The sequence below is a fragment of the Lepidothrix coronata genome, unplaced genomic scaffold (genome assembly GCF_001604755.1).
Source record: "Lepidothrix coronata isolate B3197 unplaced genomic scaffold, Lepidothrix_coronata-1.0 Scaffold178, whole genome shotgun sequence".
Taxonomy (NCBI): Eukaryota; Metazoa; Chordata; class Aves; order Passeriformes; family Pipridae; genus Lepidothrix; species Lepidothrix coronata.
Window position 1 is genome coordinate 835,660 of NW_016690358.1, and position 26,901 is coordinate 862,560.

The following is a 26,901-nucleotide window of genomic DNA, read 5'->3' on the forward strand; positions in this document are numbered from 1 at the left end:
CCAACCAGCCTCTGGGGGAAGAACCTTTGCCTGAGATCCAACCTGAGCCTGCCCTGACACAGCTCCAGCCATTCCCTGGCTGCTGTCCCTGGTTCCCCCAGAGCAGAGCTCAGTCCCTGCCCCTCCTCTGCCCCTCCCCAGGCAGCTGGAACTGCAGTGAGGTCTCCCCTCAGTCTCCTCTGCTCCAGCTGAACACATCAAGTGCCCTCAGTGTCCTCACATGCCTTCAAATCAAGGCCCTTCCCCATCTCCATGTCCCTCCTTTGGACACTCTCCAATGGCTCAATCTCTTCCTTCCATTGTGTCCCCCCAAACTGCCCCAATATTGAGGTGAGGCCACCCCAGGGCAGAGCAGAGTGGGACAATCCCCTCCCTGATGCCCCAGGACAGGGATGTCCCTCCTGCCAGGGCACTGCTGACTCAGGGCCAACTGGCACCACCAGGACCCCCAGGGCCCTTTCCTGGCACTGCTTTCCAGCCTCTCATTCCCAGTCTGTACAAACATCCAGTTTGCCCCATCCCAGGGCAGAATCCAGCACTTTCCCTTTTTGAACTTCCCATGGTTGGTGATTCCCAGCCCTCTGATTTGTCCAGGTCTCTCTGCAGGACCTTTCTGCCCTTGAGGGAGTCACTGACTCCTCGTGGTTCAGTGTGACTGGCACACTTGCTCAGTGTCCCTTCCCACATCCACGTGGTTAATGAAGCTGTCGGAGAGCTCTGGGCTGTGGATGGAGCCCTGTGGAGCCCCACTAGTGCCGGTGTCAGCCTGATGCCAGCCTGATGCCAGCCCAGTCACTGTCACCCTGTGGGCCCGACCCATGAGCTGGTTGCTCACCCATGGTGTGACACGGTTATCCAGCTGTGGGCTGGGCAGTTTGTCCGGAAGGATCCTGGGACAGACGGTATCAAAAGCTTTGCTGACGTTGGGAACCCCTCGAACTGCTCAATCCAGCCCTCACCCCTGCACTTACCTGTGTCCCCGGTGCTGCCCCTGCCTCAGGGACTGACAGGGACTTGCCCAGTTACTGCTCCCTGCAAAGATCCTGGAATTAAATCTCTCCTCACCCCTCCAGCAGGAGCACAGGGTGGAGAGGGGGTTATATGTTCAGGTTGGTAACTGGGTTCCTGCATGGGCAGGGGGTGAATTCTGTCACTTCATAACTGAGATTCATGGAATCACAGTCTGGTTTGAGTTGGAAGGGACTGTAAAGCTCATCTCGTTCCACCCCCTGCCATGGGCAGGGACATCTTCTGCTAGACCAGATTGCTCCAAACCCTGTCCAACCTGGCCTTGGACACTTCCAGGGATGGGGCAGCCACGTTTGGTTGTTCTTAAGATGGGAATTCTTACAAACCAGTCCCAGTGTTTCCAGCTGCTCCCAGCATTGCCCTCAACTGGGATTTCTAGAGCAAGTTACAGGGATTAGGAATTGGTTTTAGCCTGGAGCAGTCCTGAAGCTTTTGGTCAGCTGCCACTAAGGTTAAAAGATGCTATGAAATTTGGGGGAAGACTATCTTGTCTGAATTTTCTTTTACATTAGGGAACAGACTGCAAGACTGAAGTTGCAAATTATAGCTCTTATAGGAGGAAATAAGATTTTTGGAGCATTTTTTATATTAGTGAAGCAACTGGAAATATGTTACTAACTTGAAATATTTAGTTCAAAGGCTCTGGAATGTTTTCGATAACAGTGGTAAAGCAGGCCTTTCCTGATTATAACTGCATTGCACACAAAAAAGGAAATAACCAAACCACTTTTCAAAGTTGGAATCAGGCTGTGTACTGGCTTTGGTAGAAGCTGTTTTAATAATCGCAGAAAAAGTCCTATTTTCTACTCAGAAGGGGTGTGGGTTTGGTTTTTTTCCTGGCTCAGCTCACTGAAACCTGTTCATGTTCTTTATCATATTTTTCACCTTGTGTCTATGAACAGTCTGCATCAAGTGTGTGGACTTGTCATTTAGTCCTAGTCCTGTCAGTAGTTAAAAACGTTTCTCTTGCATAAGCAAATGTAGCAAACAGCAGAGAGTAATTTAAAAAAGAATGAAACTTTAGACTTTTTTCTCCCTTCAACTTCACCATCAGTAGGGTTTTTTTTGAGATTTGTGTCTCATTTTTAAATACTGATTTCAGTTAGCTCCCCAGGATCACTGATTGCATACATTTCATATTTTACACAGTAAATCCACCTGAAACATCTCTATTTTATATGTATATATTTTAATTAATCACATATGTGTGCACAATGAATATTTTAGAGGGATGGGGTGGTTGGGTTGCTTTGTTATTTGCATAACCTCATAATTTTGGAGTGGTTTCCTTGTATTTTCATGGCTCCCAGAGGGTGTCTGATGGCCAGGCAGGGCTGAGTTTTGTTCCTGGCTGTTCCAGCCCAGGGTGGAGTTGGAGGAGTTGCAGTGAACAATGTGCTGCAGTGGAGCTGGGTCTGCATTAACAACTGAAACTGGTTTTTAAAGCTGATGATCACTTAATTTGCCTGATGAAGACTACTGATTTTGAATAAATGGACAGTAAAAGTAGATGTCAGAAAGTTCCTCTCTTGATGGTGCAGCTTTACTGTGACATATTCAAGTGATGGAGAGCCCAGTGAGAAGAAGCAAGCAGTCTGCAGAGTGGTAGCATCAGCTCACTTGAATGTGGTATAAACCTCTCTCATGTGTCTCTGGACACTGTCCCTGGTGTGCTTTGTCAAGTGAATTGTTGTCCACAGACAGCTGTAGGCACGAGGGGGCAATATCCCTGGGATTTATCTGCAGGATGCACTGGAGGCTGTGTCTACCTCCACAGTACTTCATTAGGGTGTGATGTTGGACAGCTCTCAGTCACAGGAGGGGCCTGGAGAGGCTTCAGCTGCCTCAGAGGAGGGTGCTGAGCACTCCACATCCCACATCTCCCGTGTAAACATCTCCCTGCTCTTTGCACAGGACTCTTGCTGTGTGTCAGGTGCTGGCTGCTGTCCTGGTCTCTGCTGGGGAGAGACACCTCTGCAGCATGAGGGCAAGAGCTTTGAGTTCATTCCATAAACACCTCTTGGATTTGGAGCAGTGGTGGGTTTTCTCCAAGTTTCAGGTTTGTCAACAAATATTTACATTGCTGACAAATCCTAACCTTGAAGAGGCACTGCAGCGTGTCCAGCAGTTCCCAGCACTGAAGGTATTTTGGAGTGGTCTGTAAAGACCTGGAATGCCAGTATGATGTTGTGCATTGGGCTCTGTGGGTGTTGGATTAGTTTGACTGTGGGCAGCAGATGTTCCTCACCCAAAGGATGGACATATTTTAGCTGGTCTGGAGAGTTGCTCTCCACTCTCTGGCAGGAAATAATACCTGGCAAGAGCTCATTACGTGTGGGACGTTGAGCAGTTCCAGTAAAGGATGAACAGACGCCTCCTGAAAGTTCCCTGTCACCGTAGACTCGGGGAATTATCAGAGGTACCTTATTTCTGTTCTGTTCAGCAGTGTGGAGATGCAGTACCTGCTAGAGCTTACTGTATTTTTTTTTTTGTAGTTCAGCCTAATCAGATGTCTAACCTTAGCCTTTTTGGAAGTTTCTGGATGCTAATTGAGGCAAAAGGCATCTGTCATGTAGTCACAGCTCTGTTATTTCCAGGCTCCACAGCTGCCGTGGTGCTAATAGACATCCCAGAGCTGAGCCCATCATCCATAGAGAAGAATATAAACTAGGGAAGCTTTCTCTGCCTGCCTGCCCCGTGGCTGTGAGATTGTTGAAGGCCTGGGCCCTGAAGATACACACTTGAGACCCAGAGAGCTTCTGGCTGTCCTTAGGAGTTCCCCAGCTTGGCTGCCTGTGCTCTGGTCAGTCTTGCAGCCTCCTGCGGCTCCCCGGGTGCTGAGCGAGGTGTCTGTCCTACCTGGAAGCAGCAACACAGCTATTTCCATCTTCAGGACTCTCTGGAAAGCTTGAAGAGGAATTCTTTAACCTTTGCATTATTCATCTAGAATTTCAAGCAGATGTTGTGTTTATTTGGGGATGGCACGCTCGAGGGCGAGACGCGATCAATAAGTACTTACATGTCTTTACTGAAGCATGTTGTCTTCTCCTGAGGACATCAGAGATGATGCTTTAATATCTTGTGCTCTTCAAATGAGAGGTGTGTGGTTAGACCTGGGGGCTTGCACAATGGGGGCCTGCTGTGTGGTTTTCCCAACTTAGTGGTTTGTTCCTGGCTCACATCCCTTGATAGGCGTGTGCTGAGGATGTTCCCTGCGTGACTCCCTTCTGGATCAGGTGGGCTGCTTGGGTAGCTAAAATTTGCTTTACTCAAAGCAGAAGTTGTTAACAAGCTTCTGAGAGTGGCTGCAGTGCAGGGGAATGTGTGTTTCCCCCTGTTAGCTGTGGTGTGGTGTCTTTAGAGATGGAAGCTCCCTCGTAATCTGTGTCCCTGTCCCCTTTCCCATGTTCTCTCTCTTAACAGACTGTCATTATTAGCTTTACTAAGAGCTCTATTAATTTTACAGGTTTTTTTCTCTAAAAGATTTAAAACCTAAAGTGGTGTCAGGGTTGAAGCAATCCATTTGAGGGCAGAAATTGAGAGTCCCAGCTAACAGCACATGGCTTTTGAGGCAGAGGTTCTGGATACGTGATGGATTATTTAGGAGTTAGTAGGAAAGAGAGCAAATGCATCCTAATAGGAATAGTTGCTGTTGAATCCATTTGAGCTGGATTCCACCTTAACACTCTTCTCAATATTTTCAGCTCTTTGCAAACACATAAGTAAAACTACTTTTTGCAGTAAGCTTTTCTGACTATTTTGTACACTTCTTAAAAGATATTTCAAGTATTTTAGTGTCTGTACAGTTGAGAGGTATCTTGGAAGGACCTTTCTACTTGAAATGCATTTCCTGTATCTAATGCTGTCTCATGTGGTCTTGCAAAACCCGTTCTACCTATTAAATATGCAGTAAAGCTGTTCTGTTTGGTAGAAGATTGTATGTTTAAACAGCAGAAGTCCTCGTTGCTCCTGTATTTTAAGATTAAAAATTCAGCTGCAACACTACCTTTAGATTCAGAGCCGTTAGAATGGATTTTTCAGATTTATTCTCCTGATTACAATACAGAAAATTAATTGCTTTTGACTGTAAAGAATTATGACTCATTCATTATTTAAGAACCTTCTTGATGGATGAACCTTTTCCACTTACTTGAAGACTTCCTATGAAATATGGCTGGGTTTTTAATTGGTATAAAGCATGATGCACCTATATCAAACAGTGGCTGCACTGCCCACCCTTTGGGGTAGGGAATGGTGGAAAAGAAAACCAGCACCTCGTCTGTGTGTAGTTTGCTTGAGTATTCAACATAAAAGTAGTAGAGCCTGCTGGGAGAAAACAGGTAAGTTACTTCAATGGCATTTAAAATAAATAATTTGGGTTTATAAAAGAAAGATTTATTACTTCCTTTAAATGTCCTGGTAGTAGGGAATAGCCTTTAATTTTGCTTGTGTGTGTATTGGAAGTGTTTGTGTCACACTGGGGAGAAGAGCTTGGATTTAACTCGAGGTGTGTTCCCTGCTGGTCACAGCTCAGTTTCTGGCTCCTGGTTCTTATGCTGCCAGTTCAGATGGTCTCAGATGATTTTTGTGTCTATTTAACGCTTTAGTCTTGTCCTTTTAGTAGACTTAGACAGGAGAAAAAGTCAAATTATAGACCTTGTTGATTAAAACCAGCTGAGGAGCTAAAATCAGGATTTAGTTACCCGTCAGCCCAGAAGGGTTTGCTCAGTGCCCTTTGCAGCCAAAACCATCACAGAAATAAACACCAATTTTGTTCATGAGACAGTTGTCTTCCCCCCCCCCAATCATTGAAAGTTTTGGGTGAAAGGGACCCTTAAAGGCCTTCTAATCCAACACCCCTGCAATGAGTAGGAACAGCTTCAACTAGATCAGGTTGCCCAAAGCCCCATCCAACCTCACCTCGAATGTTTCCAGGGAAGGGGCAGCCACCACCTCTCTGGGCAACCTGTGCCAGGGCCTCACCACCCTCACAGGGAAAAAATTTCTTCCAAAATAAGACCCAGAGCATGTGGATCTAATGTCAAATATGGTAAATAGAGCTTTAACTCATTATAGTACAGGTTTTTTCCTAATATCTTCTTGGTAATTAAATTTTTGATTAGGTAACAATGATTTTGTAAAACTTTACTTTGAGAACAGGTTACAGTAAATATTGTCATCAGGGTTTTAGCCTGACCACTCAGTGGAGGAGGGAGTCAGAGTTGTCCAGTGCTGCAGTTTTCAGTTCATCTGTACAGTCCTCTCCAGTCAAATTCTCGAGTCTCAATTTTTTTGCAGTTGTCTTAACAGAGCCTACATTTATAAAAGTAAGTTACTAGTGATGTTGACATTTCCTTGTTACTATTGGATTTAAAGCTTTTGCATAATATATTCAGAATACTGTTTTTTCTCTTAGGTGTCTTACCTTTGCTTGTGGGAACAACTGGTTTTGCAGTTGAGATGCTTTTTCTCGTAAAATTATTCTCTAAGAGTTTAGGAAAATAGATATATCATGTGCTACTTTGAAGTATTAGAAGGATTTACCAACTGACATTTAAAACCCTTGAGAACTTGTTCCAGCCAAACCTTTTGGAAAAAAAGTAAATGCAGCTAAGGCTTAGTTGCTAAAATGATTTTAGCTGGCAGTTCTGTGCATGTAATCATCTTGGAACATCCTGGGACTTGTTCTTTCGTTCAGCTCTTGTATCAAGGCTTTTGCGTTGTGTCCGTGAACTTGTCACTTCTCAAAATCAGAAATCCTTCCCATATTACTGAGGCACTCTGGCTCTGAACGTTGTGTTTGCTGTGGTGGTCCATAGACAGAACACTTTCTGTACAGGGAAGGCACTGTGACACTTCCCAGATGGCTGTGACTCAGAGCTGAAGGGATGTCTTGCTAGTTTGACATCTCTGAACCATACGGACTGTGTGTCCTCGCTAAATTGTTGGCAGGGTGGTCCCGTTGGAAAAGCCACGCTCCTGGCTGGCAGCATGACCAGCAGGTGGTCATGGTGTTCCACCTGGTGACTCAGGGGGACCCCCAGGGTCAGAGCCAGGGCCCGGCAGCTCTGCCAGCTGGTGCTGGGGCTCACGGTGCTGCCTGAGCTGTTCTGCTGCAGGGACTCACGGGGGTTCAGCCTCAAGGGCCACGAGTTTGGCTTGGCTTCGGTTTTCACTCTCATCTTGCTCGTTCAGGCAGTTTTGCTAGTCAAGAGACATGTTGTTTGGGAAGAACCCGTGCAGCCCAGCTCACTGAGGGGCTGGCTTTGGTGGGGTTCTGGCAAACGGACTGGCCCAAACCTGCCTTGCCTGCTTGGGATAGTGGGTGTAGGCTGGTCCTTACATATTGTGAGAGGGTGAGCTTTTGACACCTCTGCTTGAAAAGAGAGGAAGAAAGAGGCAAATTCGGTTTTACAGTATACACAATTTTAATAACAAAATGCTTCTGTACACTGCACTTGTTTTACTCCATTACTCACACCCCCTCCCACCAGAAGTTGGCTCTGGAAACATAATTTAAACACGACTCATCTAGGACTCTCTGTAATCTCAGGTTGCTAAGCTGGTAGAATAGTTCACTTACTAGTGTTTTCATTAGTAAAAGAAAATGGGATGGGTTTTGTTTGACTTTTTACAAAGGAGTAGTTGGAGGATGGCAGGCGTAGCTTCTCAGTGCTTACACAGAGGTGTACAACCTGCATGGTGTTTTACCCCATCTAAGGCTTTATTATACCCCTCAAAGCTTCTGTTACCTTTCCCTAGAAACCTCTCTAAAGGTATATGAGATGTGAAATGCTGAATTTCCAGCTGACTCTGAAATAATCTTTAGGCATCCTGCTAATGTGGCACCTTAAAAAGCAGAGCCCAGCACTAATTTTAGCATCTGGGACATTTTGCAATGAAAGAAGGTGTGGGGAGGGAGGAGCTGCTACTTTTGACTTTTGTTGTTTCCTTGTCTCTTCCTTTTTGGGGAGGAGAAGAAATACTGTATCTCCCTTTGAACTTGTTAAATTTTTATGGAAAACTTCATAAGAAAGATGAAATTCAGCTTCTGGGTAAATTTCATAGGTCTGAACAGATGGATTTTGATAGCTACACAGATCACAAAATTAAATCAACTTTATTTCCATTAAAGTAGTACAGAAATTACCTTAGACACATTAAAAATAAGTGTGCAGTGCAGATTTCTGGTTTAAAGCCACTGGATGTTTCTGATTTTACATGTTAGCAATAGGCCACTGTCTCCTGAGGGATGTAATGGGACAGAAGCTCAGATGCTGAGATTTGCATGCGGCTGATCGCTGAGAAATCGGATCATTTCTGCTTGGGGGAGAAGCAAACAAAACCAAACATTGATAGAGCAGCATTCATTACGTTTCCATCTGATAGGGAATTGGAGCTCAGTGCAGAGGAACACTTCAGCTGGAGACTAAACGCTAACCCATTTTACCCTTCATCGAGTAATTTTTAGCTGTGTGCATTTAAACACTGATCTAATGCAGAGCGACTAACTGAGAGCATTAATTCAGCCCTGTTCCAGGATGATGACTCAAAAACTGAACCTGTGCTGCTGGGTTTGCCTTTCACTGACACAAGGGTGGGGAGCAGGAGAAGCTGGCTGGAGATCAGCAAGCCTGGAGATCTTTGGGTAGGATGAGGACCTTAAGAGCAGTCCAAGAAATTCCCTTTCTAAAAGGCCCTGAACACCTGAGGCTGTGCCCAGAGGTGTTGAATGAAGCACCTGTAATGCCATTTAGCATCTGTAGAAACTGAGGCTGTGCAACAGAGATGGTATTTGGAGAGAGCACGTTAACAAGCTCTTGTCATCAGGCAGCGCTCGTATTGAAATACGATTAATTTAAACCAAATCATCGTGGTTCTTGTTCCACAAACAAAATAAATCAGAGACTGCCGAGTAGCACAATTATTACAATCCCCTCCTTGCCTGGAAGAGTCACAAGCAATTGCAAGTGGAAGACAGTAACTTTAAAATAAGAAATATTAACAGCCTGTGGCTGTGTCCTTGTGCAGAGCAATGGCTCTGCCTGCCATTCCCTGCCCCTCCGCAGGGAATCCAAGTCGACTTCACTGCTAGTGTTTGACATTCTGCGAGTTTTATGATACCTGTTACCCTAAATGTAATGTTTGCAGAATTGCTTTGCTTATGCCTGGAACCTGGCAACAAATGATTTTGGAAATGGCAGCCATAAACCACGGCATTTGGGAGATTGGCTGCGTATTAGTGTGGAGAACAGGGAGTCACCGTGAGGGAACGGTGCCTGCTGGGCTCTGCTGCTGCCTCCTGCTCAGCTGTCTGGGAGCCAAGCACTGCAGGACCACTGGAAACTGGGAATGATGGTGGGGGAGAGAGGTTGGGTGCCTGGGTGGGTTTGCTTGGAGAGGCACTGGAACAGCACTTCAATGCCTGGAAAGTCAGTGTGAGTGGCTGGGATGGAGAAGAGGGTTCAATCCAGCGTTGCTGGAACATCTGTCTTTGCTCTGCTCGGGCATAATTAAAAGCTAATGAAGATGGAGTGGTTTCTGCTCAGAGCTGGGTTGTTGGGAAAGCACCTTCTTGGGAGAAACCTCGGCTCTTCATGAAGCAGCCACTTCTTGTTCCCATGTGGAAGACTGACATGGCACCCTTTGAGCTGTCCTACAGCAAGGGTTTCTGCTGGGCTGGAGGGCAGAGCTGGAACTCCTTCTTGCAGGTGCAGCTGGGGCCATCAGAGTTCAGTGTTGACATCTGATGGGGAATGACAGCGTAGCCAGATTATTTGGCTGCCAGGATAATTAATGAGCTCAGTGATAACTTTGTCTCTGCTGGTACCCTGCAGCTGTACATGGAAGTCATTCCCACTGTGGCTGCTTCCCAATCCCCCAGTGCAGCCCCTCGTGATGGCTGGGTGAGGTGAGGGAGGTGCACAGGCAGGGCAGGTCCCTGCTGGCAGCAATGCCCGAGCAGAGCAGCAGCCTGGACCTCAGGGAAGAGCTGTGAGCACCTACTTGTGGGAAGGAATGAAGCAGGTCTTTCTACAAGCAGCTAAAACCCCCTGGATACCAATATGGGTTTGCATTTCTCAGTTTAGGTCTGGCCTGCTGCCTCACGTGGGATTTAATCATACAGAACATTTGCTCTTTGTCCACCTACCCCGCAGGACTTTTTTGTAGTCAGTTAAAAGCAGAAATTAGTTGCCTAGAATAGGTGTAAATGGACTCATTGTAGTATTAACAGTTACAAGGGTTCAAAGGTATCTCTGTGGAAAACCATTAGGCTTCACTGGATCTCTTCCATTAAAATACAGGGTCACGGGAAGTAAACAGAATATTGGTTTTATAAGGGCACTGTATGTAAAAGTAAAATTATGCAAATTAATATATTCAAACGCAGTAATTGAAAAACCTTTATGTAAAATCTTAACAGAAGTCACTTGTCTTGCTATAATTGCCTTGGACAAATTCATCTCACAAGAAAACATTGAACTGTTGTATAATTGCACCCTAAATACCTCACCAAGTGGTAATACAGATAGAGAAAAGCAGAGTGAAATAGCCAACAGATTTTTATGCAGTGCTTTTTCTGTTTAAAAAGTTTGCAGGATAGTTTAGTACATCACAATTAGCATACTGTAATTATGGATTTGCTCAAGGTATGGCAACACTGTGAGGAATTTTGTTTCTTCATCGGGATGTGCTGGGAATTGTTTAACACTGCAGCATTGGACACAACACATTTTTTAGTTATACATACATGTATATATATATAAAATAATTCTCCATCCCTCTGGACCTTTTAGCTTTGGTTAGAATGTTTACAATAATTGAGTAGTTGACTTAAAAATAATGTAATCCTTTGCAGACCCCCCACCCCCCACCCTTGTGGCATCTGAGTACCACCATCGCTGCATAGATCTGCAAATATTTACATATAATTTCATAATAGAGTATAAATAGCAATATGGTACTTCTGGCTAAAGAAACCAAATTACTCCTTAGAATGAGGTGCGTGTGTGTGTATAGATTTATATACGATCTTTTAAAAAGTCATACTAGTTTAGATTCTGTCCCATATCAAGTAAGAAACGAAACATTTTTCAGTGAACTATTCTATAATCTAATTATATTATCCTAACTTGTCAGAAGGGTTTTTTTTTAATCTTGAATTTTGGAAGAGGAGGACAAGTGAGAGCTTATATTACAGGGGCTGATTCTGTCTCCACAGAAACCAGTGGAGTTAGTGCATGAAAATAGCTTCCAGTCGAGAGGAAGCCTCGGCTGGGGGGGCAGCGGGGGGACAAAGAGAGGCTTCTTCCTTCCTTCCTTTCTTCCTTCCCTCTTCTTCTTAACCTCATCATTGGTATTTACTTTTAATTAAGAAAACCTTGCATTAAGGGTATTTACACATGAAAAGGTGTCGAAATGCTGTTTGTTCACAGTCATTAAGTAATTAGCCTGAATTCATGAAAAGCATCATCAAGTCAAACCAGGGAGCTGAGAAGTATTGAATGTACTTAATATTTAGAATCGATCCCGTCGTGCTGAGCCTCCCTAAAGAAGCTACGAGGCCATTTTGGGAACACCTGGAGGGTCGTCCTGTTCATGTGTGTGTGCCCACCCTGCCCATGTGTGTGTGCTCATGTGAACTGCTCCGTTCTGTGCCTGCTGTCCCTTTCACCGAGCCAAACTGTGAATATGCAGAGAGCAAAACTGTGTTTAAAACAAATTCACCGATCCCCAGTGCACTGAAATTCCCACCTGGACCTTTGCTGCTTATTTTTCCCCGTTTCCCCTGCCATCTCTTACTGGAGTGAAATTATCAGAGAAGGAAAATAAATCTTCCTCCTCAGCTGCCTTTAAAGTGCCCCGAGCCAGCTGCAGCGTTTGGGATCCTCCAGATGCAGTGGAACAAATGGAGTGTACGTCCCCCTCAGATCCCTGTACAGTGTCCTTCCCCTCGGACTCTTTTCATTAGAAAAAGTAGAATATGGAGACTTGGGTATAAATGTTTACACATAGTCATATAATTACATAACATGAAACATTTTACATAGTTTGAGGTGAGCATCTCTTTAGACTTTTAAACGTTAGGAGTGCAAGTTTAATGTAATCATTGCTTCTTTAACACTGAAAATATTATGGATTTATTTTTTAAAAAACTTAAAAATACTGCACCACTCCATAAACAATGTTTCCATTAAGTAGCTTGGAAAATTAGGCTTTATGTCAACATTTGTAAAAATTAGAATCTGATGTAGGTCCCCTACAATTTTAAAATAGGTTACTTATCTGATTTACTTTGTGATGGGCTGTAGGTATTATACTTCACATTCTTTATAGGGCAGCTGCTGGCACTTGCACTGTCCATAGCCATTGATGATGATGAAGGGTCCTTCGTGGGTGGGTTCGTACTCGTTATAGGGTCCTTGGTCTGATATATTGGCCATATGCAGCCGTGTTTGGGATCGGAGCTGCCTGTGGTTTTGAATCACTGAGCACTGCCTAATTCTTCTTAGTGTAGGAGGGCAGCACTTCCTGGAGATGAACACTATAAAAATGATAAAAAAGAAAGAAAACAATAAAGCCATTGTTCCTGTAATTACCCTCTGAGTGAAGATGGCATTGTTTGGCTCGGGGAAATGTTCTTCAGTGGTAACGACCATGCCTGCCGTAGTTGGAATCTCTTTGTCTCCCGTATGGAAATGAGAAGAGCTGATTCTTTTCGTGTACTCAGTAGTCGGGGCCGTGTACGTCGTGGCCACGGGTGTAACCACAGTCGATAAATTCCAGCAAAGCTGAAAACCATACACTGCATCCAGAATATCCTCTCCCTGGGTGTGGTCGGGGCTATGGCAGAGGATGGAGTGCTCCCACCGACCTTGGAAGCCACTCAACCATGTGGCCAAGGAGCAGATCTTTGGGCTGCATTCCCACAGATTGCCAGAGAGGCCCACGGTGGTGAGGGATGTCAGCGAACTTAGGATCTTGGAATCCAGAGTGGTGAGCTTGTTGTTATCCATGAGAAGGGTTTTAAGGTTAGGCATAGTTTCAAAGACGGTGAGGTCGATGGCTTTGATTTCGTTTCCAGTCAAATCGAGCTTTGCTAAGGTGCCCCAGGTCCACTCCATCCCACATGTCAAGTTGCTGATTTTGTTCCACTGCAAGAAGAGCGTGTGCAGGCTGCTCAGCCGGAGGAAGTGAGCAAAATTAATCTTTGTCAGCTGGTTGTGCTCTAGGTGAAGCTCCCTCAGCTTGATTAATCCCGCAAATCCATTGCGAGCCAAACTTCGCAAGCGGTTTGTGCTCAAATCCAGGAATTCCAGGCTACGGCAGTCCCAGAACAGGCGGACCGGGATGGTCCGCAGGGAGTTGGATCGCAAGTGCAAGGTCTGTAGCTTGCGAAGGCCGTAGAAGAGCTCGGGGTGCAGAGAGGATAACTGATTAAAAGAGAGGTCCAAATTCTGCAGGTTAAGCAGCTGGCTAAAAGTTGTGTTTGGCAAATGAAAGATTTTGTTGGAACTTAAGACTAATTCCTTAAGTTTATACAGTCCTTGAAAAGAATCTTCTCTGACTGTTGCAATTTGATTATGATCTAAGTGAAGCCAAGTAAGTTGACTGAAGCTTGCAAATTGATCCCTTTCAAGTTCAGAAATATAATTGTGCCTCAGTGACAAACCTAGCGAGCCCTTTTCAGTGGTGTTTGGCACTGAGTGAAACCCCTGAGAGTCACAGTAAAAGAGCAGCTTCTCACAGCGACATTTTGGTGGACAAGCCATGCCCAAGGCAGGCAGCATTTTTAAAACCATACTCATTGCATATAGTGCTGCCAGCATACGAGCCCCTAATGGCCACTTGAAATGTAAGCCTGCAGAATATAATTTAGGAAAACAACAAGATAGGATAGCCTTATCAGTACACTTGGAACATCACAGTGGAAGATTTCACTGCAGATAACATTGCCATGCATTTCCGACAAGCTAATTCTAAATGCAAGAAACAACTTACTACACAAACCGAATACTTGGACATTACACTTAGGAGGAGGCTTTATCTCGATTACGGAGGGTTTACAGTGGCACTATCAGAAAACATTTTTTTTCATAAGGTTCAGTGCAGAGCAATCAGCTTTAGCACCTAACTGCTCCTTTAAAGCAGAGCCGGTCATTCATTATACAAGGAAGAGAGAAACGCAGGAACTTACCCATTCTTTTGAGTACATTGGAGGGTGCATTCAGTCGTAGTTTGAGACTCAACGCCGTGAGTCTGTGAAAGGCTCTAATGTAAGACAGCCTTGAATAATTGACTGGGTTTAGTGTCCTTTGATATTAGTGCAAAACCAAATCCACGATGCTCTCTTGGAATATTCCTTTTGAAATCGCTGCCTTGATCTCCTCTGACAGGTCTGCAATTTTTAAATCTTAATACAAGTTTTCGTCCTCCGTGGCTGCTCAGCTGGTTAATTGAAGCTCACGTTTTCCTTTTCCGCAGCTGTGGCTTCCTTTAGTCCTAACTTGTTGATGGCAGATGGGTGGCTTATTGCTGAGAGAAGCTCCTGTAGTAGCATGAGTGCATTTACTGAAAAGCTTTTCAGGGAAGCGGTACAAGAATGGGTTTGCTTATGCGCTGCGACCACACAGGGCTCTATATAGGCTGACGTCACCTGGTGACGTTCCTTTTGTTTGGGTTTTCCAGAAGCTTTGCTGTTTTAAAGCATTGTGCTGCATACTGTGATCGTGTTAAAGACCACTGATAGAGGGAGGAAAAAATCCATCGGCAAGAGTCCTTTGTCCCCTCGATAGAAGGAGCAGAGCAGACTTGCTCCCCCCTGCTCCCCCCACATCTGCACTGGCTCTGCTCAGTTGGGGTTAAAAGCAGTGCAGAGCTGCGGGTGGAAGTGCCTGAGTGCTGGCTGCTCCCAGTTTTCTGCTAAATATCCCTGCCTGAAAGGAACTTTTAGATGCGAAATGCGCACAGTTTGAATAGAGGCTGCTGGTCAGCACCGGCTTTGATGGAGGTGAGAGGGTCTGGGCTGCTGAAAGCTCTGTGTAACAGCTGTGTGTGGCTGTGGTCCCTGCAAAACTGGCAGAGAGCAGTCGAGTGGCTGAGGTGGTGTGTCAGAAGTACAGCCCAGGAGCAGGGGACAGGAGCGAACGCTTCAGGCGAGGGGAAATTTCTGGAAAAAGCAAAGCTTGCATTAGGGCACAGGAAAAATTTAATTGGAATCCAGCTTGACAGTGTGTGGTTATGAAACTAGAAAATCTATTTTCTCCTCCCAAACGGTGCCTTTTGTACTTGCTTTTTCCTGGGGACTGGAGGGCAGGAGAGGAAATGGTGAGGTTGGCGTTCGCAGTCGGGGCTCGGAGCAGTGCGAGGGCTGCCTTCTTGTCACCCTGCATCCTGCTGCTGTGTGTCTCCTGTGAACCGGGGGACACTGCTCCCATTAGCCCCTGCCTGCAGGGGAGGTCCGTAGCAGTTACCCTGTGGGGTTTAGCATTGCAGAGGTGTGCATTTGCAGGAGCAGTGACCCTGCAGAGCTGTGTGTGCTGGTCCAGCCCAGCCGGGCTCTGGCCGGAGCGTGCACCCACGGCGAGGAGGAGGAGATGGAGAATGGGCTGATACGGCTTTTTGCTTGGTTTAAAAGTTCATTGCCCCCTTAATTCGGAGCAACCTCTCCTTAGGGACAGCTGGTACTGAAAGGTAAATTAACAGGCTCGATTGAAATTTTTATAGGTTTTTAGGATGCATGTGCAGGAAAGCCTTCGGAGCAACTGCTCTGGTCATGGCTTGATGTGGATGAGACAGGGGGATGCTGGCTTCCCATTCCAGGCAACTTGGATGAGCTTTTTTTATTTTCACCTTGAGATGTAAAGCAATAATGTAGCAGGAGGCACTTGAAAACGTTTGCTCTGTAATGGCAAGCTATCGCCTTCAACCTCTAAGATATGGAATGAGCTGAGAATAACAAGCTTCCCATGCTGATGGAGGAAGATGAATTGTGTCTAAAGAAGGTTTTAAAATAAAATGGCTGTTTACCTTTGTTATTAAGTGTTGGTTCTTTGCTTTGGTTCCTTAGAGGCACTTGCTTAAACTAAGACTTGCTGTTTTCTGCCTGCTTCTCCCTTGGCTGTCCCGTGGTGGAATGGTAACACTGTGTGTGGTGCTCCCTTTCTGGGGTGGGCAGACTCAAAGGGAGCACTAAGTGGAAAGTAAAGGGATGGAGAAGGTGGACTCTTTATAAACATACAAAAAGAAAACCTCAGACCCACCCAAAAAACCTAAAGAAAATGAATAAACCCTTCCCTGAACCCATCAGGAGAGTAACTGTCTTTAATGATTAAGCAAATTAGGAAATGTTAAATACGTCTTAAATTGCTCTGCCATAGTAAATGTTTTCACATTTGCTCTAGGGTGAAAGAAATACATGCAAAGAAATTACATAAACCTATTTGAAGAGTTTGTTCACATTTAATGTTGACTGCACAAAGAGCACAGGAGCTGAAAGCCGGGCTCAGCTGTCCGACGGAACCTCGGGGTACCTGCGGCTGGGCTTCCTCGAGCAGCTCATCTGCAGCATCCTCATCTGGAGCGTTGGTTTGAATTTTAATAGCACTTCAGCATGTTAACATTTAAGGTGTTCCAGAGGGTGTAATTTGAGGTGAACTGTTACCCCTCTCCTGCGCTGCCTCTTTTCGCTATTACCAGGAGGCTGAAATGAAGTATGGTTGGAAACGTTTTGCTTTTTTTGCAACAGTATCTGTTGGTAGGTTCCTCCCATGTTAAGATTGTGTAATTTGGCACAGAGTTAAGAGTTAATGTTCAAACACGGGGAGTTGTTTCCTTTCTGAAGCTCCCTATTCTTTGGCCCTTAACCAAACAAGGGCTATTTAGCACCTTGCCAGCGAGTTTCCTGTTTAGGAAACTGTTAACACGAACTTTATGGACGCTTTTCTTAGCGAGACGTGTTTTTATGTGCACTTGTTGTGAAATAACAGTTATTACCACAAGTGTGTATCTGAGTCTCTGAAGTCTGGAACTCTAATGTAACATTCGCATTGTTCCCTGGGAGCTGCCTAGGGTGTCAAGGTGTAACAGGCTGGGAATAAATCCCAGCTGCCCAGAAAACTCATGTAAATGTGTTTCTTCTGAGACTGGAAACTCACTTACCGGCCGAGGAAAAGCACGTCTGAGTGGCATCTGGGGACTTCTGCCACCACAGGAGCTCCGATGTGGCAGCCTGAAGCTTCACATGCGATGTGGAGAGGCAAATTGGCATGTCTGCCTCAGGAATAAGCTTGCTAGGACCAGATAACCCTTTCAGGGGCTTCTCACTTACCCCACTCCTGGAGCAGCAGCAGAACTGGTTTTCCTGCTAAATCCATGCGCTGGGAAAGTAGAATTGCACCCTGAGGCTGGTGTTGTCATTTAGTTAGGCTGACATCTTGTGGAAGCCTTCCTAGTGTATTAAGAGCAACAAATAAGCTAATTTTACTTGATGTAGATGTGGGCTGTGTGACTTTGCTGTGCTGGGGGCCTGGAGGATGCAAGCCCTGGAGATGCAGGTGATGGGTGCCCAGGATGTGCAGCCACGTGTATGGCACCATGCAAGCATCCAGCTCAGCCCTCTGCCTGGAGGAGTGGCTGTGGTAATTATTGCTGGACATTGGCCTGTTAAGAGACTGCGGGAGTATTTGCTGGTTTTCTGCCAGAAGACAGTGTTTGTGCTGTGTCACAGGGCTGTGAGGCAGGGGGGGAGCAGGGGTGTGTGGCTGCAGCATTCCCATGCACGTCCTGTCACTCAGATGTGCTGCCTTGGGGCTGGGTCACCAGGGAGCCCTGAGAAGTGGGCATAGGAGAAAAAGGCATGTCTGAGGTGATCCAGCAGCAGATGTGTCCAGAGAGGGTGGTGGGAGGGGTGGGACAGGGCACCATAGGTTGGGTGTCCTTGTCTTCCTGGGAGCAAAGGACACGTGTGCTGCCATGGAGCATGGTGGCTGTCACCATGATGTGCCATGTCACCTCCCTGTCTGGCAGCTGTCTACACCTGGCACTGGTTGCACATTTTAATTCCTCCTTGTACCAGGGTGAGTGCAGGAGCCAACCTTCCCCTCTCTGTGGGCACAGCAAGGAGTGTGGGACCACTGTGGGTGCAGCCTGGCTGTGGGGAGGGACAGTGGGGTGGGAGTGGTGTAGCACGGCCAGCTGTGCAGGAGGGACAGTGCAGGCATCTTTATTCTCATTCAGGTTCTTGCTGACCCCTGGATGATGCCATGCAGCCCCTGTGCTTGGCTGAGCTGTGGGCTCACCGTGGGAGACTCCTTCCTGCAGCAAACCAGTGTACACTCCAGCTTCCTCAACCGGCAGAGCTGGGATGTGAAAACACTGCTGAAATTCCTGTGTGTCATACTTCACTGCTCACCCTTCCTGGCCTTGAATCAGCACTGTTATATCTGGAATTTGTTGGCAGCCCTGCTGTCACGGTGATGGAGGGGTGTGGATGGTTGTGCTCTGTAGACATAGAATTAGGCGAGGTGGCAAGGCAGAACCAAATACGAGGCAAAATGCACCTGAGCACTGAATCTCCTGCCTCCCCACGAAGCTGAACTCGGTGGGAGCACACTGACATAGCACTGCCTGCCCAGAGGAAGGTGTGCCAAGCACTCATTTTTCACTTATGAAATCCCCATCATTAACCATGGTGCTGCCTCTTGTACTGACAGCCCAGAAGACAATTCACAGATCACCTGAAGCAGAAACCCCTCTGCAAACCATCTTTTTTGGGTAATTGTGTGGTGGGCGGCAGGTGGGACAGTGAGAGCTCTCAGTCACGCAGCAGTGGCACATCTGGCTCACATCTGGGTGCTGGTTGGGGGGGAGAGATGTTGGGCTCTGCAGGGATGCTGTGAGGGCTGGTGCTGGGCAGGAGGCACTGTCTCCCTCAATAGCTCTGTGGGTTTAGCTTAACCCAAACTGAGCCTTTGATATTAACACTGGAAGTTTTTGGTGTTTAGCTGCAAAACCATGTCTTTGAGTAACTCATTGCAATTCCTGTGCTGCTGGTCCTGGTGGCATGAACTGCCACTGCTGTGCTCTGGTACCTTTATTAAAGTTGGGATTGGGTTCTATCAGTAGCTATAGGAAAAGGTTCTAGTCTTCAGTTGTTTAAATTCTGCTGGCACACCTACAGCAGGAGTGCTTTGTGACAGAGGTGGTGATTCCTCTCCCCTCCCTGTATGCAAATCCCCTTTCTTTGCTTTGAGCCGCTAAAACAAGCCCTGCTGGGCCACACTGGTGTGAGCTGGGATTGAAGGGATGTGACAGGGAATGCTTGTGTGCTGCTCTCCAATCAGGGCAGCAATGGTGGGGGAAGAGCAGAAATTACAGGGAGTGGGGGAAAGAAGCAATTTTTAACACCAATTCTATCCTCTTTGATAAAGATCTGATTTAATTTAAAGTAAATTTGCACTGTGGCTAAATTTATTATCCATGATACTGGACAGAGCTGGGGTATCATTCTGCAAAATGATTGACGTGGTCATCATGACCCTATTAAATCTACTGAATCTATTAGCTGCTCACTGACTGCAGGGCTTGTGATTCCCTCAGCAGAGTTTTGTGCTGAATATCTAAAACTCCTATTAGGAATCTGAATATTCAGGCTTTGCTATTGTGAGTCCTAGTAATCCCATGGATAGGAAAGGATGAGAGCTGGGCTGTGTTGTGCTGTGGGTCATTAGCTGGCTCCTCGCTGAAGGTTTAGAAATGAGGACCAATTTTTTAATGGTAAGGCTAATTGGGTACTGGAACAAATTACCCAGAAGTGGTAAACTGTCAATTGGAGCCTTTAAAACATGATTTATTACTTAAGAGAGGGAGACCAGCTCAAACAGGACTTCTGAGCTGTAGGGTGGAAGCAATGGGTAAAATTCATGGTATTTGTGGGAGCCTGGACAAAGTGACTGTGCTGTGGTCAGGGATGGTCTTCAGTGTGTTCCTGTGCCCAGGAGGGTTTGTGCTGCCACAGGCTGTGCAGGTCTTCATGTGCTCCACAGACCATGGTCCCACTGGCTGCCTCCACTCAGACCTAATGGGGTTTGATTGGTCCCACGGTTAGTGTTTATGTTTGATTGTAAAAAGAAATTTCAGTGGGGCAAAACTTGATATCCTTGTCTCCAGGCCTGGACCTTGGTTAGAATTGGCTGTGATGGTTTAAGATGTTAATGGCAGCAGGGTCTTCCATAGCCACAGAGGTGGGGTCATCCACCTTGTCTGTCCTCTTCTGCCCCATTCATCAGTCCTAACAAAGAAGCCCCATTAGTAACTACACGTGCCAAGTCGTTGAATTACCACAGCTAAATTAGCAGGGAGCTTTATCCTCGACCTTCTGAAGGAAATTCTGGTCATGCTTTTGACAAGCTTCTGTACTAAAACTTCTGAATGCCAACAAGATGGAAATAAAATGGGGCTGCCTTCCTAAAATCTAGTGGGATTAGATTAAACAGCTCTTGCAGTGCTAATAGGTGGTGTAGTTTCATGGGAAGGGATCAGCCGTCTGAAATCGGTGCTGCTCAGGCTCTAATGTGCTCTTCGGGGTGTTTTACGTAGTGGTCTCATGAACTGAGTGTCCATTAGTGGAAGCCATCTCTTGGTTTTCCTCTCATCCAAAAGGCATCTGGTGCTGTGCACCAGAGCTGTTGTGGGCTGTGAAGCCGGGGACAGCAAAGTGGAATTGATGGGTGGCCTTGCTTCAAATGCCTGCTCCTGCTTCATGTTAAAATGGTAATGTGGGGGCACCCAGGGAGAAGTAAAATGGTACTTCTTGGAACAGCTGAATGTTTGGCTTTCTACATAATGCATGAGTGTATCTCTTAAATCCAAAGATATTCCTGGGGAAAAAAAACCCACATGTGCAGGGAGGGGTGCCATGTGTTCAGCAGCATGGTCACGTTGCCATAGGTAAACTGGTGTGAAACACCAGGAAGAACAAGGAGCTACCTCTGCGGGTTGATGACTCAGAGCACCTTGTGGTTGGTGCAGCAGCAAGTTTTGGGGTGCATGGCCCCCTTGCCCCTCTCAGGGTCCAGGCAGTGCCCACCACCACCAGTGCACCCGAGCTGTGGCTTCAGGGCAGGCTCAACGGGGACTTTCCAGCCTTAACTGCAGCTTGTCTCTCACATCCTCTGAGCAGGGAGCAGCAAGCTGTTGGGCAAATGAGCAGCATTAGCTTTCACTTTATTTAGAGACTTCAGCTCCGATTTTTGAACATGGAGTGAAGAACGGGCCAGCTCAGGGCTGCCGAGGGCTGTGGCATCATCAGAACAAGCTCCTGGGTGTAGTTTCAGTCACTTTTCAGTTACCTTTTGTGATGACAAGCAAATCACTTGATCAGGGAGTGACAAATCTTCAATAATTCATTAAACTATAATGACATTACAACATCCTCATTACTCCCCCCATTCTTTATCCGTGCTGTAGAGTGGACTTGATGTTTTAGATTCAAGGCTGCTCATCCAGATATTTCAAACCAGCCTGTCACCTGGAGAATTGATACCTGGCATACCCTCACTGCAGTGCTGCTAAATGGGTTTGCTTCTCGACTGGATAATTATATTGATTGTGGCTTAGAACTTCAGAAATTGGATTGTGGTTGCATGAAGTGTGTTTTGAAACCCTAATATAAGCTATGTCATACAGAAAAAACTCCCAGCAAAACCAGACCACCGCTATTGTCTTATCTGACACTCTTATTTTGGTACAAATGAGGATATTTTTGACCCAGTGTCTGATGGAAAAGAGAAGCTGCCACTGCTGTTTGGCCCTTTGCCCTCTCTAACAGGGCTCACTCGAAATGCGCTGTATCAAACCTCAGTGAAGTCCAGCTCCCTGGGAATGGGCCTGGGGACTGACTGGAAATGTTGGATTTCATACCCAACAAATGTTTTATAAGGACTGTATACTTTTGATTTTGGGCTTCTGACTGCCTGCTCAAGGGCAGTGTTGTGTGACACTGGGGATGAGGGTGTGTAGGGAGCACTGCTGTCCTGCCCACACCAGCAGGGAGGTGGAGACTCTGCCTCCAGTGTGCATAATCACTTAAAAAAACCCCCAAAGTAAAGAAAGAAGTTGACAATATACTTGAAATTAATAGTACTGGTTCTGCTTTTTGCCCCTGAATACGTGTTTAACTCTTTGTCTCTTGTTTTTCAGGCTGGACGCAAAGAAAGAAGTGATGCCCTGAACTCTGCCATTGATAAAATGACCAAAAAGACCAGAGACTTGCGCAGACAGGTAAAGGCTGTGTTAGAGCTGAGGCAAAAGAGTGCATTGCTGCGTGTTTGCCCTCTTGGGACTGTTACCTGGGGATTTGTTTCTGGTGGGTAGTGGGCTTGCCTGCTTGTTTTTAGTGAATTAAAAGCTAAAAGCTTCCAGTGTGTGGGTCAGAGCGAAACACGGGGTGGGAATGTAATTCCGTGTTACCTTTGTGGTAAAGATGTTGGATTCTTAATTGTCTTCGTGGCAAGAGAGAGGAAGAAATCCACAAAAAACTCCAAAACCAACTCCCACATCATGGATTTTGAAGATAATCACATATATTTTGTAATTCTAGGGCTGTTCATCTCAGCCTGTTTTATTTGAGGATTGTATTTATGCAGCATCAGCCTTTTGTCTGTTTGGTTGTAAAGCAATATATTCCCCCTTTTGAGTAAACAGGAGTATGGATCAAGTTTGTTGAGAAATGTTTTTATTCTGGTAGAAAAATAAAAAGTTAAATCAGCGTGTTGTTTAATCATCTCGGGGAAAGCAGCAAATTTACTCAGACAAAACCAATATGATCTGCTAAATCAATATTTGTGGCCAAACTGGTGACTTGCACTTCTATAACTAATCCATTTTTTTAAGGAGATTTAATTTAAATTGAAGCAAAAAGTGTATAGACAAGACTTACTGGAGGGAAAGCCTTGGTCACTACAAAAGTAGTTTAAGCTTTATGTATTAATACAGTCAAAGGAAGCAGCAGTGGAACTGCTGAGGAATAACTCATTCTTTTATTTTTATTTTAGCTCCGCAAAGCTGTTATGGACCACGTATCAGACTCTTTTCTGGAAACAAATGTTCCACTTTTAGTATTGATTGAAGCTGCCAAGAATGGCAATGAAAAAGAAGTTAAAGAATATGCCCAGGTTTTCCGTGAACATGCCAACAAATTGATTGAGGTAAGATGGTACAAATTAAAATAAAATTATTGCCAGTTAAATTAAGGCAAGATGAGGCAAAACACGTTTTTTGATTCAACTGAAACATGCATCAATTTCTGTAATAAATTTGTTTTTAAAATTTTATTTAAATGAATTTAAAGGCAGTTTAATTTAATATTTAAATAATTTAAAATGTAAGCTTATCAAAAAGCTATCAAATAACCCCTGTAGTTGTAGATATTATACAATTTGAGTGTATGATAAAGGTAAATTGATTTGTTACTTGGAGGTGGTGAATTGGAGTAAGCGAGACCATGGCAAGACTGTCCTGCTGGATTGAAGCCTGGAGGTTTTTTCTTTTCAGTAAAATCCAACTGAAGATAAAAAGGCCTTGGTCACACAAAGGAAAATGAAATGGAAATGAAACCAACTTGTGTGTTTGTAAAGAGCAAACAACAAACAAAAAACTTGGAATGACAATAAAACTGATCCCTGCCACCTGTTTCTGATGAAAACCCGAAGGCTGTCCAGCTGGTGCTACTGCAGACCAAAGCTCTAATTGGTGGGAAGACCAGGCTAAATGGGGCCAAACTGTCTTAACCAGAATCACAGAATTATTTGTCTTGGAAAAGCCCTCCAAGATCGAGTCCCCCCTGTGCCCCATCCCCACCTTGTCCCCCAGCCCAGAGCACTCAGTGCCACATCCAGCCCCTCCTTGGACACCTCCAGGGATGGGGACTCCAACACCTCCCTGGGCAGCCCCTGCCAGTGCCTGAACACCCTTTCCAGGCAGAAATTCCTCCTGCTGTCCAACCTGACCCTCCCCTGGCACAGCTGGAGGCCGTTCCCTCTCCTCCTGTCCCTTGTTCCCTGGGAGCAGAGCCCGACCCCCCCCCGGCTCCCCCCTCCTGTCAGGGAGTTGCATTAAAGGTCATTAGACTGCTACCAAAGGAAGCAGATTTCCAAGGGTGGTGTGTCCATAAAGAGCAGCAGCAGTTCATGCCCTGTGTTCATGGATATGTTTTGGGACCCTCGGCCTCTTGCCACTGTGTTTGCGTGAGAGTTCTGTGCCAGTTGATGCAAGGAACAAACAGCTATAGGTATTGTTGAAGAAACATGCCACTAGGAATAAGCTTCAAAAACCCCTCCTGTGCTCTTCAGGGCTTTGAGGCATTGGCTGGTTGTGTTTAACCTTAGCAGCTCCCTGAGAACAGTCCCAGGCTGGTTCATGTGCTTTTGCTCTCTTCGTATCTCTGTGTTTGATAATGTAGTCCATGTGTCTCCTGGGCTCATAGGGAATACTCTCACAGCTTGACAGATTTAAATTGCTCAAGAAAAAGACTTATCAGACGTCAGTAAAAATAGTTTCTGACTCTTGCACAATATATCTTTCTTGGGGCTCCGAGTGCAGTGAGTAACTGCCCCATAGTTAGGGGTGCACCAAGCTTGTCCAGCTCTTCAGAGCTGCTGTCTAAGCAATGAAAATCTTTAGTTCTTTGGGGGCATCCATTCTTCATTTTTGGCCTGTCACATTTCAGTGTCAGTGCCATCCTCCTGGAGTTTCAAAGTTACTCTAATCTCAGTTTTAAGAAACTCAGGTTGTACTGCAAAGCAGCATATGGAAGGCAGTGCTGCTGTGCCCTGCCTTGGCAGCGGGATACAGCCCTGGGAGCGCTTTGAAGTGGGTTTCATTTAAGCCTCCCTTCTTCGTGTTGCAAGCCTAATTTATCTAGAAAATTATTTTTAGGGCTTGTTTACAGAAGTTGCCTGGTGTAACAATAGCAGTGCCTGTTCTGCCAGAGCTGTGCCACCTCCTCAGTGGATGCCTGGTGTCCATGCACCAAGTTTCTGGGCATGATTACGGAGGAGGGATTGTGCTGCTCTGTCCATGAGCTTCTCTCCCCCTGCTTTGCCAGGTGAGCCCACACTCCTGCCCCCTCTGCAGCTGTGTCCCAGCCACAGCACTGTCCTTGCTGGGAGCTCAGAGCACTTTGCACTGACTTTACCTGGTGTGGAAATGCTAAGCTGCAAAGGAGTTTTGCTGAGCCTCTGCACAGCCAGACACTCTTGTCTTCCAAAAAGGACACATTCAACAATATATCTCACTGACATCAAAAGGTTCTGTTAGAATGATGTGCTGCTTTTGAAGGCCTGCTTACTGCTTTTGCTGTCTGAAATGTAACTGTAGCTATAGAGAAGCATCATCCAGATGGCTTATAAACCTCTTCCCTGAATGGAGATGGATTAATATATATGCTTAGCTTTGACAGAAGGGGAGTAGTGCTCCTGCAGAGCCCTTGTCCCGAGGGGCTGAAGAGCCCCTGGGAGTCATACACGGTGTCAGATTTACTGTGGAGGAAGATGGGTCAGAGTGGGTTGCACTTACAATGTTTTGGTGTGTCTCTGTCAGAATGGAGAAGGATGTTTGCAAGTTCCCTTGTCATTCTGCTCCTGGGCAGGAAACTCAGGTATCCAGAGAAACAATAAAAGATTGTGTAAGAGCAGAACAGAAGATGTTTCACTGGGTGAGATGAGAAGTGATTGCTTCCACCTGCTTTCAGTGGAAGATAAGTGTGCTGGGGAGCTTATCATAACTACCCTCAGAAGTGCTGCTGAGTGACTCAAGACATCAAATGTGACAAAACAGCTGCGGCACGGAATGGAGCTGTGTTGTGTATCATGCTGTGATTGACAGTGTTGCAGATGCAGAGGAGAACATGTCCTTCCCTGTAGTGCTGAGTGAGGGGAAGAAAGGCGTGTGAGAGACCTGCTGTGCATGAGGGAACCCAGCACATCCCCATCTGGACTGGTTTTACACCCTGGGTTCGGTACCCGTTTGTGCTGTGCCCTGGAGGAGTCAGTGATGCTTTCCTGGTGAACCAGCCACTGAGAGATATATACTGAGAGAGTAGATATTTGTTTAATTATTATTTTTTAAATACTAAACTGTTACAGGAGTTGGCCAGGCAGGAGGAGTGGCAGTGCTGGTTTTGCCCTGGGTTAGCACAGAGAGTTCTTGCTCCTGCAGTGCAGAGGTGTTTGTGGGCCCTCCAACTACCTGTAAGGAAATGCAAGCACATGATTTGGGTAATTTCATTTTGAAACATTCCCTTCTTGGCAGCAGGACACTGCTTTGTGGTTCCTAACGTCCAGGCAGCCAAATTTGACCAAAAGGTGCAATAACCACAAAAATGTGATTTGCCTGCTGGGTCTGTGTCTTCTGGAGAGCCCATACCAAAGCCATGTCCCAAAGGGCTCCCATCTAATTTGTTTCCCATGTAGTAAAATACTAACCCTTTTCTCCTGCCTTTTGAAAGCTGAGTAATGGTAAAATAGTAGAATGAGACTTGTCTCAGTTGAATAATAAGTTTCAAAGATAGCTTTCAAAGTTGCTCTGTGCTTACAGACCTTTAACTAGTGAGCACTCTGCCTGGGTTTGGCTGAAGGAGTTTAATTCAGGAATTGAGAAGCCAATTTAAATGCAACACACAAGAATAACAGAAAAGACAGCATTTTGGGAACCAGCTTAAGAAAAAGTTAAATTCACTTGTGAACTATGGAAGTCTTCCTAATTTGCAGGTTGTGAGGTAGTTACTACATTCCAATGGTTTTCCCAGTGCCGGGTGAGGTAGCCTTGGCTCTCCAACCTCCAACTTTGCTCTTGAGGAAAGACAGCTTGGCA

General features: G+C 45.8%; 2 protein-coding genes across 6 annotated transcripts in view; one reads left to right on the top strand and one right to left on the bottom strand.

Annotated features, from left to right (window-relative positions):
• The window catches only part of CTNNA1 (catenin alpha 1), a 119,447-nt gene that overhangs the window by 47,056 nt on the left and 45,490 nt on the right, over positions 1–26,901 (top strand). For all 3 annotated transcript variants that reach the window (XM_017830428.1, XM_017830426.1, XM_017830427.1), the window contains 2 exons: positions 22,231–22,311; positions 23,085–23,237. In XM_017830428.1, the coding sequence (XP_017685917.1) occupies positions 22,231–22,311; positions 23,085–23,237 (234 nt within the window). The remainder of the gene's footprint in view (positions 1–22,230; positions 22,312–23,084; positions 23,238–26,901) is intronic.
• Positions 7,449–14,831, bottom strand: LRRTM2 (leucine rich repeat transmembrane neuronal 2). 3 transcript variants are annotated; one of them, XM_017830429.1, is made up of 2 exons: positions 14,228–14,831; positions 7,449–13,891 (listed from the first exon to the last, which is right to left on the bottom strand). In XM_017830429.1, the coding sequence occupies exons 1-2, from the start codon at positions 14,229–14,231 to the stop codon at positions 12,345–12,347; spliced, it is 1,551 nt and encodes a 516-aa protein (XP_017685918.1). In that variant the 5' UTR covers positions 14,232–14,831; the 3' UTR covers positions 7,449–12,344. The 3 variants fall into 3 exon arrangements, with proteins under 3 accessions (XP_017685918.1, XP_017685920.1, XP_017685919.1); XM_017830431.1 differs by having other exon boundaries at positions 7,449–13,442; positions 14,228–14,830; XM_017830430.1 differs by having other exon boundaries at positions 7,449–13,463; positions 14,228–14,829.